General features: G+C 42.7%; 1 protein-coding gene across 7 annotated transcripts in view; it reads right to left on the reverse strand.

The window, feature by feature from the left end:
• Positions 1-18,048, reverse strand: part of LOC119661367 (diuretic hormone receptor) — a 105,548-nt gene that overhangs the window by 19,457 nt on the left and 68,043 nt on the right. For 6 of the 7 annotated variants that reach the window (XR_005250579.1, XM_038070680.1, XM_038070684.1 and 3 more), the window contains exon 3: positions 11,733-11,856. Coding sequence is in view for 6 of the 7 variants with exons in the window: in XM_038070680.1 (XP_037926608.1) it covers positions 11,733-11,856 (124 nt within the window). In the remaining variant the exon portion in view is untranslated. Of the gene's footprint in view, positions 1-11,732; positions 11,857-11,907; positions 12,138-18,048 lie in introns of those variants that run through there. The other variant, XM_038070683.1, reaches the window with a different exon arrangement.

The raw sequence follows: 18,048 nt of genomic DNA on the forward strand, positions 1-18,048 counted from the left end.
CACCTCTTTTCCGTTCTTGGGTCCTTAGCACGCCTATATGAAAGCAAATCCACAGAAACTGCTCTCCATGAGGTAACTAGTTCGTTTATGCGATCGCAATACTACAAGCAATATATCTGCCTTCATGGGTATAGACGAAGCATTTAACAACGTTAACGCGTTTGCGGATGATTTGGTGATATTGGTGTTAGGAATATTTCCCTGTGTTATTAGATAAAGTTAAATTGTGCGAGTGAACATACAATTGAGAGTTAAGGAGCAATGCAAGAGGACTTTTGTAAGGCAAGGGGACATTTGCCGAGAATGATTCTCTGTTGTACACAGTTGTGGTTTGTCCCATCCTAATGTACGGTTCTATTGTGTGGTGGCAGACGTTCAGCGAGAGGTACAATGGAATCAAGCTTAATAAGATTAAAAAAACCACATGTGAGGGTGCCATTGGGGCTTGGCAGCCCTATTTAGCAGATGTTCTCAATGTACTGCAGAACTTTCTCCTTATGGACTTTCAGATTAAATAGGCTGTAGCGTGCAGGGTCGGATGTTGGACAGTGAAATCCTGCGGCCATACTAATATCTTAGGCGAAATACCTCGGGAACTTTGGACATTCCCAGCGGGCGGCAAGCCCAGTTTCAAGAGATGCACTGCTGTGGACTTTTCAATCAGGACGGAGTGGAGAACCAGCAACGTATTGCAAGACAAAATGTTCTTCACTGGTTCATGTGGAGTCGGTTTTTTGGATACACATAGTGTAGCCGAGTCGTATAGTTGGCCAGTATTTGCCACTTCTAAGCGGAAGCCTGTTCATGGCTGAAGCGTGATCCAAGCCCCAAATATAACAGAGCCATTAAGGTTTTGCACTAAATGGCGACATAGGGGACCATGCTGGCAGACCAGCGTACCCTACAATTCACAATGCCGAAACTGTGAAGTGGAGATTGAAGCCCTCAGGCACAGCACAGCGCCTCCCTCTGTAACCCTCTTTCACATCGTAACCATGGTGGTCATCATCATTATTAACGGCGCAACAACCGGTATCCGGTCTAGGCTTGCCTTAATAAGGAACTCCAGACATCCCGGTTTTGCATCGAGGTCCACCACAATTCGATATCCCTAAAAGCAGCCTCGTGTGGCCTACGCCATCGTTCCATCTCACGCAGGGTCTGCCTCGTCGGGCTGGATGATTCTCATCCAAACGGATTAAGTGACCCGCCTACCGCAACCTATTGAGGCGGATATTATTAGCAGCCTGACAGCCGTGGTATGGCTCATAGAATTCGTTGTTATGTAAGTTACGGAATCAGTCCATCCTCATGTAGGGGGCCAAAAATTCTTCAGAGGATTTTTCTCTCGAACGCGGCCAAGAGTTCGCGATTTTTCTTGCTAAGAACCCAAGTCTCCGAGGAATACATAAGGACTGGCAAGATCATTGTCTTGAACAGTAAGAGTTTTGATCCTATGGTGAGACGTTTCGAGCGGAACAGCTTTTGTAAATTGAAACAGGTTCTGTTGGCTGCTAACAAGCGGGCGCGGATTTCATCGTCCTAGCTGTTATCGATTGTGACTTTCGACCGTAGTTAGGAGAAACGATGATGATGCTTGCCAGTTAAACCTTGGTGGAGTATAGCGCGTCAACCACATTTACGCGTCATCTGTCTGCGCTGTGAATTGAGGCTTAAGAATACACTTCCCTACTTGTCGTAAGAGGCAACTAAAAGGGATCGAAGTTTATGGGCTAGCAACCTGCAAATTTTGAAATTTTATTGTTACCGAAATATCGTCTAAGATAAGGACTGGTGTCATGACTACGACCTTTGGCTATCGAAAACGGACAATGATGGGTTTCTAGAATGTACACCCGTTCCTTGACAACGGTTGTGCTGTGTTGTGCTCAAAGTGTTCAGTTTTTCTAACATGAATGGGAATTTCTACGATATAAGTTGGACATGATGTGCCTAAGCGAAGTAAGAGGTGGTAGCAGATGCGGAGGTAATGTCGGGCTGCTTCTCACGGTTATAGCAACGCGAGACAGACTTCTAACTACAAGCTTCCGGTCCAAATTGCACAATGCTACACACAAGCGAAGACTTCCGATATAGTAAAGGAATTATGCGGAATTCAGAAAAAAGATGACATTGTGATCGTGATGGGTGATATGGAGGCAAAGGTGGGCTCTAACAACACCTTCCTCGCAATGTAACGGGGAAATGATAATGGTGGGAGGTTCGTAGATTATGTAACTTCCAACGGTTAGTCATTAGTGATACATTGTTCGAGCACAAAGCTTGCCATAAGGTCAGTTGGGTTTCAACTGACCAGTTTAGTTTCAACTGACTGACACCGTACGAGCAATCAGATCGACCACTTTTTCATCAGTAGTAGATTTAGGAGTTGTCTCCTGGATGTGCATAACAAAGAAGGCGCTGACATCCGCTTCGAAAGGGATCAGATTTGATAATCGCTTATGTTCGCTTACGTGTTGCGTCCGCCACTTCTCGCAGAGATGGCGAACTGCGAAGCCATAAGTTTAACATCAATCGCTTGTATGATCCAACTATCGCTCGACAGTGGGAGAGCTATCGGGAGAGTACGATGCTCATTGGGCTGCCATTAAAAACGCTCTTTTCTCGGGTGCTGCACAGGTCGTTGATCATAAGATCTTAGTTGAAGGCTCTATTGACCTCTGCGAGTGATCAAGGGCATGACATCGTCCAACTCCGATATCGAGCGAAGTGACGAGAAGTTCAGCGTAGTGTTCGCCTTGATAAGAGAGAATTTGTCATTACACTGGTCAGGAAGCGGAAGCTGGCACGGAACGCAATGATTTCGGAAGTGTATACCGCATCAATCTTTCGATGGTCCTGTGAAGAATGTTAACGGTCGTCTTCTCATCCACGATGACGAGCGGCTGAAGAGGTGGAAAGAGCATTTCACCATGGTTGTTAACCGTATGACATCCGGCGAGATTCCTCCTCTCATGGATGAAATGACTGATCACCGCAACATACGGATATGCACTGTTCCTCTAAGCAGAAGAGAAATCATTTCGGCCATCAATGAACTCAAACCGAGTAAAGGCTCTGCAGAGTTATTTATCGCTGCACCCGCAGTTACTGCTGATCTGCTGCTTCCATTCGTACGGAAATCTTAGGCATCCGGGACGCTTCCCAGAGAGTGGAAGAAGATCGTCGTTGTGATTCCAAAGAAGGGCGCTCGTTTTGAGTTTGGAAATTTGAGGGGTATCTACGTGCCCCCTGCCGTGGTAAAGATATTGGCTAAAATAATCCTGGAATGCATTAAAGAACATCTCGGTCGCTTGATCGACAGAGAGCAGGGTTGCACCTCTGCCATCGATCCGATATTATTTGTTCTTGTTATCGGTGACGTTCTCGGTGAGTTGGACTGAAGGTAAACACCAGCAAAATCAAGGTTGGCAGTCTGAGGGGTCATCGAATCTGCATTAATGGGCAAAGCATCGATTTCTGTTGTTAGTGTCACCGAGTTGGCTGTTGCCCTAAGCATTAACAGCGCTAGATCCCCTTTCGCCACAATGTCTCAAATCTGAAAATGCTATTATTTCAACACTAATACGAAGTTGAGAATGATCTGTACTAATGTTTTTTCGGTGTTGCTATATGGGCGTAACACATGGAAAATGAACTCCACTGTTACTAAAAAACTACAAGCCTTCGTCAACATTTGGGAGGATCGCTACGAGTTTTCATTGTCTTTGGGGAGGGTGCCTCCCGCTTTGTCCGGGGATGCGGTTGAAAATTCAACCATTACTGGTAAGGACACCATTACATCCTGGATATACTGGAGAATAGGTTAGTGGAGGTGCGACTAAATTCTAACGTTATGGTCATGGACACAACCCAAGGTTGTCGACAGGACTAGGAGAGGGCAAAGTACGATTATCACTATGGTGATTATCGGTATACAGTACGAGCTATGTAATGAAAGTAATGTAGGAAAATAACAGAACTATCATATCCCCAAATATTCTTACATAGAAAATCGATAAAACCTTTCATACCTACAGCGCTGAGAGTTCGTTTTCCAACTTGTTTGCTCTGTGGTATCTTATGAGATCCTTTCTTTTGATTTAAACTGATTGCACGATAATCAAGCTTTAAAACTATGAAAATATCGCCATGTTATTCACGGTAACACGGCGTGGTCGCACGACGAGGGTGTAAATGTAAAGTGAACCACCAACAGACAAAGGTTGCGTAAAACCATTATTCGTGGCTGCGAGCTATCTATAATAACACTTTGCCATTAATCATAAAAAGCCCTTCAGCAACACCGTATAGTACTTTCCTGTGCTAACTCGAAGCTGGGTTTCATATATGGTATTGTGTGGAAAAATTCAAGTTTCCACAGATTTGTGTAAGGTACAGTTTATTTGTAAATTGAAAAGTGAAAAGGGTTGGAAATTAAACTCTGCATCTGGACTATTATTGCATGCAACAATGCAGTTTCCACCTTGCAACACGGAATTTTCAGATTTTGCTATTTGCGAAAGGAGGTAAGTCTATTGCTGGTTCCATTGTCAGTTTTAAGTCAGTGTTTTCCTTGGTATATTTCAACCCCCACCTTTTGTTATGCTTATTTCTTTGTAATTCAATCTACGAGTATAGAATGCAAGAGATGTGATGTGAAATCTCACGCTGACATATTTCCTTCATTTCCTTTCTGGAGTTATTGGACACGTCTGCATTACAAAGAGGTTTTATGTATATTCAGGGCGACGAGGCAACAAATCAAATAGGGCTCAGCGCACTAAAATAGGCCACCGAGATTTCAAATGCAGACAACCTACAGACGACGAAAATTTGCATTACTGAAATCGGATTAAATTTTAAGCTCTATTCAATTTGTCCAGCATAGAATGTATTTGATTTTTGGAATATGGTGTTCTGATGGCTTTTATGAATCAACATGTGGTGAGGCCGGCTTGATATGGAAACTTTATATGGTGAAATAGAAGGACTATCTACTTTTGACATTGGCGCTCAGTGTAGGGTGCAACGAATTCTTCGAAATGTGCAATGCATTTTAATATTCCGATATGGCGATACGGATTTTTTTATGGATATTGTGTGATTTACTGTGAAAGAGAAAATATTATGCTTGTTATAAATGTAGAATTTAGTAGACTTTACATTTGATTGGGAATGTGAAGGTAGCACCCCTGAATATAATGCTTTAAGTCCTTATAAAAGTAGAGCTTTCCTACCATTAATACGGATTTTATTAGGATATTTCAATAATCGCGAAAATGAAACTTTCTTTGATGGTAAATTGACTAAAACCTTGATAGTACTATATATTAAGGCTTGGGGGGCTTGGTTTGCTGCGAGAGCACAGTATGAAGTGGCGTAATGTTATTTTAAGGAAAAACATATCGAACTCTACGTAGTAACTTTTTCGGAGGGGAATTTAAGAAGCTATATTCTATGATTTCGATGACTGCTACAGATTTCGTTGAATAAATGGATAATAATTCATAAGGATGTTATTTTGCTGAAAAAAACTTCAAGTGAGGATTAAAGTCAATTCATAGTACTCTGTGTTGTTCTTCGCCGTGATCAAAAGAAGAAGTAGCTCTGGGTTGGCATCTTTAAATCATGATAATGTGGTTTACCAGCGAAGATAAAGCATAAAATCAAAATAAACAAGTTGGAATACCGGAAGTTGTTGCTTCGGGTATAAAGGTTTTGTGTTCTTTTTTGTGAGAAACCTTCTATGCACATTTTTCCATTGGCATTTCGCTGGTGGACAAAGGGTCCCCGGGCGAAACGTGGATTGGTACCCATGATGGAGCATAAAATCTGGGAAATGCCTGCTGAACCAACACCAACGGCTCTATTACCAAATCCTATCCCCATCTCCACGTGGTGACCGCTGGGAGCTCTTTCTTAACGAAAAGCTGCAGTGCGGTTTGATGTTGTTGGTTGGTTGGTTTTTGGTGCTGACGTTGCCACCATATCCGTTGTATTGTTTTCATTGATGTGCAGCCTAAGATCTCGCGCTAATTGCCGCCTGCTCGATCTGGATGAAGGCAGTTTGTACGTCTCGGGTGGTTCTTCCCATGATGTCGATATCGTCAGCATAGGCCAGCTGTTGGGTGGACTTAAAGAGGATCGTATCTCTTGCATTTACCTTAGCATCACGGATCACTTTCTCGAGGGCCAGGTTAAGGAGGACGCATGATAAGGCATCTCCTTGTCGTGGACCGCTGTGGATGTCGAATGGTCTTGAGAGTGATCTGCTGCTTTTATCTGGCCTCGTACATTGGTCAGGGTTAGCCTAGTCAGTCTTATCAATTTCGTCGGGATACTGAATTCTCTCATGGCCGTGTACAGTTTCACCCTGACTATGCTATCATAGGCGGCTTTAAAGTCGATGAAAAGATGGTGCAACCGATATCGATATTCCAACAGTTTTTCCATCGCTTGCCGCAAAGAGAAAATCTGATCTGATGCTGATTTGCCTGGAGTGAAGCCTCTTTGGTATAGGCCAATGATGTTCTCCGCGCATGGGGCTATCCGGCCTAGCAAGATAGCGGAGAATATCTTATAGACAGTACTCAGCAACGTGATACCTCTATAATTGCTGCACGGTGTGATATCTCCCTTTTTATGTATGAGACAGATAATGCCTCTTTGCCAGTCGTCGGGCATTGATGCGCTGTCCCACACCTTGAGCACAGGTTGATGAACCACTTGGTGTAATTGGTCGCCTCCATATTTAACCAATTCGGCTGTAATTCCATCAGTTCCTGGCGACTTATGATTTTTAAGCCGATGCATTGCACCGACTGTTTCTTGTATACTTGGTGGTGGCAGTATTTGCCCGTCGTCTTCAGTTGGTGGGACCTCCAACTCGCCGATGTTCTGGTTGTTCAGTAGTTCATTAAAGTACTCAATCAGATTTCCCTCTTTGTCTCGGCAGAATGAACATCGAGGTGTGCTGACTTGTTGGTAAAACTTGCGCGCCTGGTGCGTTTGCTCACTGTACTTTTCGAGTTCAAAGACCTGTTGGTCCTCCCATGCTTCCTTTTTCCGTCTGTGAAGTCGCTTTTCCGTTCGCCGGAGTTCGTTATAAGTCTGCGCGCGTGCGGGCGTTCTTTGAGAATGCAGCATTACTCGGTATGCAGCATTCCTCTGTTCCGTTGCTAGCTTACATTCATCGTCAAGCCAGCCGTTTCGACTCTTTTTGCGACTGGGGCCAAGTATGTTTGTGGCCGTATATGATAACGTTCTTCAAGTGATTGTGAAGATCATTAGTTGATGCTTCAACTCCAGGATCTAAGTTGACTGCGGTTATTGCGGCATCCATTTTGCTCTTATAGGTATTGCGGAGGGCTGTGTTGTGGATGGCTTCAGTGTTAACTCTCACCTGATTGTCAGAGGGGATTCTGGGTGGTGTTGTTATTCGAGCTCGGAGCACCATGCCAACGAGATAGTGATCCGAGTTTATATTGGCCCCCACTATATGTTCTAACGTTCATCAAGGCCGAGAGGTGGCGGCGTTCGACCAACACGTGGTCAATTTGGTTGAAAGTGGTCAGCTTTCCGCGCAAATCAGGTACTTCCAATAACCATTTCGTGTGACACTGCTAATTGAATAATTCGCAGCTCGTGATCGTTTGTCTTTTGATGTAAGCTATGGGAGCCAACGTATCGCCTGAATACGGGCTCCTTCCCTACTTGGCTGTTAAAATCCCCAAGTATGATTTAGATATCATATCTGGGACAGGCTTCGAGGGTTCGTTCTACTGCCACGTATCCTTCTCCGACTCTGCAGTTTCCTCTGTAGGGGCGTGAACGTTAATGAGGCTTATATTTCTAAATTTGCAACAAACAATTTGCAGCAAATTTCCAAATTTGCAACAAATGATCTTCACAATTACTTGAGCGTTATCATTGATACGGCCACAAACATATTTGGCCCCAGCCGCAAGAAAAGTCGAAGCGGTTGGTTCGACGATGAATGTAAGCTAACAACGGAACGGAAGAATGCTACATATCGAGTAATGTTGCATTCTCAAAGAACGTGGGCACGCGCAGAGACTTATCACGAACTCCGTCGAGTGAAGAAGCGACTACATTGATGGAAGCCTGGGAGAACACGAAAAGTATAGGGAGCAACCGTATCAGGCGCAAAAATGTTACCAACAAGTCAGCAGGATGGAGCGATATACACCTCGATACTCATCCTGCCGAGACAAAGAGGGAAATTTGATTTCTGACAGGATGGGAATATTGGAGCGACGGGTTGAGTACTTTGATGAACTGCTGAACAACCAGAACATGGGCGAGTTAGAGGTCCCGCCAACTGAAGACAACGGGAAAATACTCCCACCATCGGCTTCAAAATCATAAGTCACCAAGAGCCGATGGAATTACAACCGAATTGGTTAAATATGGAGGTGATCAATTACACCAAGCGGTACGTCAACTGATGCAGAAGGTGTGGGACAGCGAATCAATGCCTGACGACTGGCAACGAGGCATTATCTGTGCTATACATAAAAAGGGAGGTATCACACAGTGCAGCAATTATAGAGGTATCACGTTGCTGAGTACTACCTATAAGATATTCTCCGTTACATTGCTAGGGCGGATAGTCCCATACGCCGAGAACATCATTGGCCCATACCAAAGAGTCTTTATTCCAGGCAAATCAGCAACAGATCAGATTTTCTCTCTGCGGCAAGCGATGGAAAAACTGTTGGAATGAGGACATCAGTTGCACAGTCTTTTCATCGACTTTGAAGCCGCCTATGATAGCAAAACCAGGTTAAAACTGTATACGGCCATGAGAGAATTCGGTATCCCAACGAAACTGATAAGACTGGCTAGGCTGACCAGGCCAGATAAAAGCAGCAGGATTATTCTCGAGACCATTCAACATTAACAACGACCTAAGACAAGGGGATGCCCTATCATGCGTTCTCTTTAACCTGGCCCTCGAGAAAGTGATTCGCGATGCCGATGTCATTGCAAGAGATACCATCCTTTTCTAGTCCACCCAACTACTGGCTTACACTGACGATATTGTCATTATAGGAAGAACAATCTGAGATGTACAGTCTGCCTTCATCCAGATCAGCGAGAGATCTCGGGCTGGGCATTAATAAAGCATGACGAAGTACATGATGGCAACGTCAGGGCCAATAATGAAAGAAACAACAACATCGAATCGAAATGGTCAAACGAAAATAAAAAAGATAGGAGAGTAACAACTGTGAGACCGTTAAAAACGACGATGAAATCCGCGTACTGTTGTTATCTGCCAACATGGTCTTGGTCTTGTCAGTCCTAAGATACTTGGGTTTTTAGCAAAAAAAATGCGTACTCTTGACCGAATTCCAGAGAAGAAACCTCCCAAAAATTTTTGGCCCTCTACGATGCAACGATGTTACGGCAGGCGGGTTACCTAATCTGTATGGATGAGGATGATCCAGCCTGGAAAGTCTATACGGGTAATATCTGTGGTAGAAAAAGAAGAAGAAGACTCTGCCTGAGATGGATCGATGGCGTAGGTTAGAACGGCAGACAACTTTTTAGGATGTCGAATTGGTGGAGTTCGGCGCAAAATCGGGATGTCTGAGGTTCCTTATTAAAGCAGGCCTAGACCGGACACCGGTTGTTGCGCTGTTGATGATGATGAAACAGTTTTCGACATTAACTTCTGGCTGGAGAATGCAGGCCTATTGTTTGTAGAATATAAGGTAGCATAAGAAGTACTTAGCATTAAGCAAAAAAGGAGTACTTCTATGGGGATCAAAGTTGGGACACGGATAACACATCCCCAGCGTGCGCTTAAGCATTGACGCATAATGATCGGCCAGAGGTTAAGTTTCAAATTAAATGTAGCGGGTGCCATAACTAGGGCATATAATATCGGAACGTTGCTGGCGAGAACGCAATCGGCCCAAGGTCGAGTGTCAGCTCGATCCTACTATATGAAGCACCAGTGTGGGCAGATGCACTGGAAAAGAAAGTAAATAGGAGAAAATGAATGAATGGGAGCATCATACCGCTTAATTGCACTTTGAGCATGTTGCGTCTATCGTACGATATCCGATGAAGCGGCGCGATAGCAGCGATGATACCAATTGACATTTTGGCGAGAGAGGGATAACGCCTTTGTGATCGAACGTATCACATCGGAGAACCTTTTGTCCGTCGGTGGTAGTCCACGCGGAGTGAAACTATCGGCGAGTGACGGGAGAAGTGGAATGAGTCAGAGAAAGGTCGATGGATGCACCGAATCATATGGGATATTTGGACCCCATGGTGAAGTAGGTTTCGATCTAACGCAAGTTCTTAGCGGAAATGGAGGCAATGGAACTTACCTCCATTGATTTAGGCATGATGATTCGCCATATTGGCCAATGTGCCTGAAGATTGCAGAGGATACAGAGTACGTGTTATTTTAATGACCGGGGTTTGCAGATAAAAGAGTCTCATTAGAAGCTAAAAATGTGGAACACCTCACTCTGGAAAACATGATGAATCATATGTTGAAATCGAAGGGGATATGGATTGCAGTCGAGAACGTGACGGACACTATCTATAGGAAGCTAGGAGTGCAAGATAAATTCCGAGTCCGACGGGGATTTAATACCATGTAAGAGTTCGGAAGGGGAAGGAGGTAGTTTTGGTTTTTCAGCTCCTGTTTAGTGATGAATCTACTTTGAGAGCATTGACAGACCAGTTTGTTTTCGTTTGACGACGATAAGGAGAAAAGTACCACCCTTCCAGCGTTCAAGTAACTGTTAAACTCCCTCGTTCGGTGACAGTTTGAGGAGTGGTAGTGAACAAAAGTCCTGGAACATTGCACTTTGTGGAAGACAGAAAGACCCAACAGCAATATTTAAAATTGTTAAACAATGGCCTTCTGGCATTTAAACAACTAATGGAAGTAAATGGAGATTCTTCTTTACAAAAGGCAACGTCCCCTGGCATGCCCCGAAATCTGTCAACGGGTTTCTGTCCAGTCAAAATATCGCTGCAATTCCTTGACCACCCAAGTCTGCTGATATCAACATGATTGAAAATAGTTGGAGTGTTTTAAAGCAAAAGGTTTATGAGAGATAAAACGCTACGAAGAAGTTAAAACTTTCTTTTGTGTTAAAACACAAAATGGATCGGCAAAATGTTAACAACTTTTAGATAAAAATAAGTATATTTTTTTTTAAATTGCCCCGTTTGAAGCTTAATTTATTTTATTTTACAGTGCAAAAGGCAATTATCAAAATTTTCTTAGCGTGCATATTTCGATGGCATTGCACTGGATTTTAATCAAATGGAACTGCTAAGGGTTTTTATTGTTGAATAACGATAGAATATTACATACAACACAGTTAATGTTCCTCTAGCTAACAGGGATGCGATAAGAAACTTCGCATCCCCCCAGCTCTAAGTAAATCTGTCATCAAACTTGTTCCCTATCGACTACCATTACTTTTCCAAAGTTCAGGTAATTACTTTGGAAATAGGCAGCTTATAAATCGGATACCATAGCAAAGGACTTTAAAGATGTCTGAACCAAAAAGAATAAGAGCTTCTTTGGAAGGGGCCTGTTTGCCTTTGTAAATCCTTAGAAATAATGTTGAAAATGAAGATTATTTTACAGAATGAGTCTGCCTATTTATAGCCATGGTAGTATAGTAGACCCTAGCACAATATATTTGTTAATTGTATACTATACTTACGTGTACTGTCATACTGCACTCCTTTGAATTCCTTAAAGCATGGCAGCACTGCAAGAGTATTCGGTGGAGTCCTTGGCCAGCAAAGCACTGAATCATACGATGGCGGGCATCCTTGGCTCTGTTCCTGTAAGTAGCCAGGATAATAAATAAAATAGTTTGAATATAATAATCATACCCTCATTAACTGGCTGAAATATTTCACTATTGTGTTAAGCCAGAAGGCATTTTCTGTAGAATCTTTTTGTTGGCTAGATCTCAGGAGATTTTCATGTCTCATTAGCATTCACAAAAGTTCATCTTAAAGAAGCCGCCAAGTCGACGGGCTGGTGGGCTTATGCTCGCGAAATGGGGGTTTTATTGAGTCTGGGCAGTTTCTTGGGAGCAGCCTGTTGCTCTTAGAAAATTGAAATATCTGCGTGAAATTCAGGTGCAAAAGTTTCCTTGCCGGGGGTGGGAATTTGAATAATAAGAAACCGAAAGAATAAGAATGTATGAATAGGCAATAAATTCTCAAGAATAATAAGCATGGTCTTACAGAAAATTTGTTATTGTTACCTGAATGGGAAAATTCTTGAAAATTATTTTAAGGCGAATTTCCCTCTTTTGCTGTTGTTGACTTCCAGATATACTTGAATTTTCAAATTAACACCCGCTTCCAATTTTTCTGCGGACAATTACGATTGTTGGAGTAATTGATTATGTGCGGAGGTTATGTAGTTTGAAGTTACACAAGGGTATGTATGTATGTCGTTGTTTTCCTCAAAATGTAGGTTCTTGAGAAAAAGAAGCCGAAACTAAGCGCAAAATGAGTTTTTATGATAATATTTGTAAGGTCAACACTCGTCTTTAAAAATATTGTTATCACTTTGTGTCAACAAAAGATATAAAAAGTAGATCGTAGAAATGATTGCATTTTTTGTTTGATGATTATCTCTTAAAGAGATAAAAACCTGGTTAAATGGAATTTTTAATTACGATATGGTGAATGTGCAGCTCTTTAAAAATGGCGATTAAACCGCAAAGAAATTTGAAGTGGGTTAATATATAATTCGAAAAAATCTCAATGAACGGTTGATCCAATTACGGGTAGCTGAACTGTAAACAGTGAAAGGTTAATTTCATTGTATCAAAGAATAAACTAAACCAAATTACATATGAGGCGGGGTATGTAGGTGATCGAATGGTAGCATAAGTTATGGGGTGACACCGATTGTTGCTTGTTGGTGAAGCAGAAACTGCCTTTACGAGGAATATCGATAGGTCTACCGCTAAATCCGATCTCCACTTTCTCCAAGATGTTCGCATTTCAAGACCATCTGGGACTTTCAACGAAAGTTACCCACTGAGAAGGTTGGTGGTGAGATTTCTGTCTCATAAACCGGGAGTCTGGACCAGATTCAAGAAAAGCGAGGTGGTAATAACGCACCTTCTTAAATAATCAATTACCATAGAGCCAGAACAAAAGCCTCGGGCCAGCTTGAATCAAGGCAATTCGGCATTTATTCTGAAAGTTAAATTGTTAAATTATTAACCCCCAGACCTTAAATTAGGGTCTACGAATCGTTTGCTTGACTCCAGGGTCGGTTCCGTCTTATTTTTTGTGACCTAGTCATTAAGTTTTATGCTTATTTTATTTGTTAAGGTTCTGTGTAAAATAAAACTGTAATAAAATCGGCTACTGTCTGTCTGTCACACTCATTTTTCTCGGAATGGTTATGCTGAGTAACACCGAATTGGCAAGGGCAAGGTGAGAACTACGAACGCTCATACATACAATGAGTGGCATGTCGAATTTTAGGGGGGGGGGGCAAATTTGTTTTTTCACATGGGGTATCAAATCAAAAGTCTCGATTAGTTCTTCCTGACGTCGGTCTTAGTTTTGACATCTGCTGGAGAGGTGGGGAGTGCGGGGGGTCGAAACCGATCATTTCTTTCGCGGACCCATTCTCAGAAACTATACACCGAAAAATCTCAAAAAAACATCAAGAGGCTGACACCTATATATAATACATAGTACCTAGGTTCCGAAATGCTCTTCATACTGATATCTGTTCAAATAAAGTTAATTATAGTATATTACTATAACTTTTAGTAATTGGCTATAAAACCCTAAGTTCATCTTAGTATCACTATTTTGCAGAAATGTAGGCTATACCATAGAGCATGATCCTACCAAGTCTGGTGGAAATTGCACTATTGCTCACAAAGTTATAATAGGTCAAAATTGTTGCTTCTGTACAAACTCAAGACTTTGAATGTTAGAATCACGTGATCGCACTTTCTCATATAATATATGCGTATATTACATGATAGGTACTAATGGGACAAATGTCCACTCAAATGCAGCTAAAAAATGACGTTAGGAAATAAGCCGTATACTGTTGGAATTGCATGAAGCAGACCATGATAACGAATTTGGAGGTAGTAGTTGTGAAAGTGACGTGGATAATATTGAAATTGAAGAAATTGTAGACAATAACTGTGGTGATGGTGGTGACTCGGAAGAAGGAGATAATTCAGAAACCGGTCAGAGGAGAAATCAAAATATTGGAGGTCTACCGAGACAAGGCAGAGACCCAGCTGAAGATATTGTAAAATGGTTAGCATTCACCTCTTGGTGGGGTATAGCGTGTCAACCAGGGGTTGTTGTTTATGAAAATGAGCTCTATTTCACTTGAACTTTACATTTTTTCTTATTTTGCAACCAAAATTAAAACTTAAATTTGCGCAAGAAAAACTAATCGCGGCCTTCCATATGATACCCCATACGGATATATGGTATGGATATGAAAAAGAGAATTACACTTTTCATATGTATGCCCCTTAAATGTCACACGAGATTGTGTCGCTCACCACTGTGCATTGGATTTCACAGTTCCGACTTGTCTACCAAATTTCATTTACTGCGCACAGTGGGGAAAGTATTGGAGCGGGTTATTTATAAGAGACTGCTCCCAGAGGTCTGTGGGGACACTACTGTGAAATATTATGTAAGATGGAGGAAAGGGTTGCTTCAAGAAAAGGATAGATGATCTACAACCTTTGTAGTAGATTAAAGCCGAACTTGAATGAACTGGAAGAAAACGGGATCATATTAGGCGGACTCAAAAAGGAGATGGAAATGAAGAAATGATACAGAATAGAAAAGGGATTTCTGAAGTATGAGATGCATCTATACATAGTCGGCGACCGTTTCCCAGCGGGTTGCCAAATTACTAGTGGAACGGGGCAATCCCTTGATTATGAGCTGCAAGTCTCCGAGCTTAAAAACTTTAGCACTGCGCCGGAGGGGAAGCTAATTATGGGAAGCTCCAGACGGAACGTGCATAACCCCATGGTAAACTTAGGTGAAAGGCAATTGTTGCACAATTGTGCATCATTCTAAATATTGATGGATCAAAGCAACCAGGAGAAATCATGGGGAAGCCGAAATACGCTTCAACAAACCGATGGTTCATAGGCTTATGCCCTATTCAGGAGTAAATCACAACCATATAATTTAACAAAGAAATTTTCTGTTGTCTAAACTGGGTATCTTTTTATTGCTGCATGTAGCACCGGTTTATAAAGAAACAAACGGTATATCGTCACAATGCCTTAAGAGTAGCAAGTGTTTATAGGTCGACACCAGAAGACGTAGTGCGTGTGGTGACTGGAATGTAATGATATTATTGTGGTAAGGATGAAACATTGGTACGAAAACAAGTGGCGAAATCAACGACTTTACAAGGAATATCGCCGATCGAAGCATTTCATCATTTTGACTATGTGGCAAAAGAAGGAGGGCTAGATCGCCAGCTCTACTTAGTAAGCCGACAGAAGGTTAGACTTTTTCGGAATTCCTCAGCGAGATCCGTTATAGGATCAAGCCCGAAGACAGTGGAGCAGAAATGTCATCCATTCGAAAAGGACGTCAAATGAGGCCCGAAAACAATAAGCAAAGGTAGGCTTTGTGAGCCGATCAAGGGGCTACTGGGAGCGAAGGTTCTGACTTCCAGCTTAGAAGCCACGTGCTCTCGATTCGAGATCTTGAATGTTTCATAGAAAAGACTGAAGTAGAAGAAGTAATCAAGCGTGAATGTTCAGAGACAACTAATTGGTATCATCATTGCGAATTCTCTAGCCCAAAAATTTGCTGTGTAGTAATACTCGAAGAAACTTCTTAGCAGCGGAAAAATCAGCATTGGTTGGGTAGGATATAGGATACGAATTCAGGTCTTCCCCACCAAGTGTGACAGATTTAAATTATTCGTATATGCCTGCAACCTGCCGGGGACCTTACAAGAGGACAGCAGATGTGGTGAATTCTTGCAACGAAAAGTAGAGTTGCGTTCTCTGCAGGGATCATAGCGCGTCTGATGAGACCTTTGCACATACTGGGGGCTCGGGCCGATGTGCAGTCTACAGAGCAGAATTGGAAATGTGTGCATCCTACAGTTCAATATGCACCTAAGTGCAACGAACTGCTCATGGGTTTCTAGCGCAGTTCCCTGCGAAGGATCCAGCTTGATGGTCCCTCATTTACCAGGTGCTGCTGCCATTTGGGATCGGGGCGACAACCCCTTTAGGGTTGCGGTAAACAGCGAATTCGCGATAACGTTTCGGCGCCCTGGTTATGAAAATGGCGAATGGCGAGTTTCGGACAACTTTTCGGCAAGCGACGGGCAATGCATCGCGTCCGAAATATTTGACGCTACTTTTCCATGTATCTCAGCCCGGCAGGCATGGAACGTCGCGAAGGTGAACACCGGTAGATTCGCTGAAGCTTTCCGAACAAGTGAAGTCGCGCTGGAGAGCACTACGCGGGGTGATTGCGATTCCGCTGACATTGACGTAAATTCAGTTATGAATGTGATAACGACAGCTTGCGGAGTTTCCATGCCCAAGACCGCACCGAGACGTAGCAAAACTTCTATTTGAAATAATTAACGCTTGCCTTTTCTTTTCGTTAGTAATATTGATTAATCTTCCAAATACCGACATTTCAAATAGTTTAATCGTTAGAAATGATCGAGCTCTCGTAACTCCGCCGCTTGATATAACGTTTAAACGACTGACAGGAGGCCTGTAGCGTAATGACAGAGTACACATCAGTCAACTGGAGACTCCGCAGTGTGCTAAACAGAAACAAAACTCGTGCCTGGCAGCACCTGTTCGACGAGGTGATACTCGGTTATAAACAGGTAACCCGAAAAATCGAGGTTCTACGGAAACCGAACAGATGGACCGTATTCTACAGGCTCTATCCCATGCACGCGCCGTAAGGGTTGATGACAGCAGCATGGAAGGCGTTGGCGATTGCCCACTGTTTTTGATAAAAGAGATGGAAGAGGCAGTCCTCTCTATGAAAAACAAGAAGGAACTAGGAGCTGATGGTATCTTCCAAGGCGTATATAAGCTATGGCTTCGCTTACCTCAAAGACGACATTTTTCCTTCCCGCTGGAAGGCGGCTGGGTTTGTCTTGATCAGCAAAATGAGAAGGGATCGTCTGTATATCGACCACTTTGCACGGATGATACGGTTCCGTAAGTGAGTAGGGGACGTTGCAGTAAATTTGCTGAAGCGATAAGTGATGCCGGAGAGCTATTCCAAGATAATTCGGTTTTAGAGCAGGGAGTTGCGGATATGGTTCATCAAGTCGTCAAGGTTGACAGGGGATGCTCCTTGTAATATTTGATGTCAGAAATGTTTTTAATTCCGTAAGATGGAAAGATATTCTAGACACACTATACAATTCATTCCAGCTATTTCATATGGATATTGAACGATTATCTGAGAAACCGCTCCCGGAGACTCCAGAGAGTCAGAATTGGATGGAAATCAAGTTTAGGGTAACGCAGCGACTCATAGTAGTGTCCAAACTCTGGAATGCTTCGTATATTAGTTTATTAAGATTCAATATACCAGAGAAGTCGCGCCTGTTGGTTATGTAAATAATCTTGGAGCACTTGTTGCCGGACGTTAAGCAGGCGCAAAGCAGACTTGACATATTGATGTGTCGGGTAAGCGGATGGATAACTCGTCATGGTTTCAATCTTGCGCTGGTAAAAACAGAAGTAATCACCCTGACTAAAAGGAGAATCCCGACCTTGCGTCCTATATCAATCGGCGAGCCAAAGTCAACGGTTGAGTATTTTGAATTAACGCTCGACACAAAATGGGCTTTTCCGAGCAGCGAATAACTCTCAAGAAGTAGGAGAGCTAGTCAATGCCTGACGATTGGTAACAAGGTATTATCTGCCTCGTACATAAAAGGGAGATGTCACGGAGTGCAGCAATTATAAGGCTAGCTGAGTACCATCTATAAGATATTGT

Source organism: Hermetia illucens, chromosome 1 (genome assembly GCF_905115235.1).
Source record: "Hermetia illucens chromosome 1, iHerIll2.2.curated.20191125, whole genome shotgun sequence".
Lineage (NCBI taxonomy): Eukaryota > Metazoa > Arthropoda > Insecta > Diptera > Stratiomyidae > Hermetia > Hermetia illucens.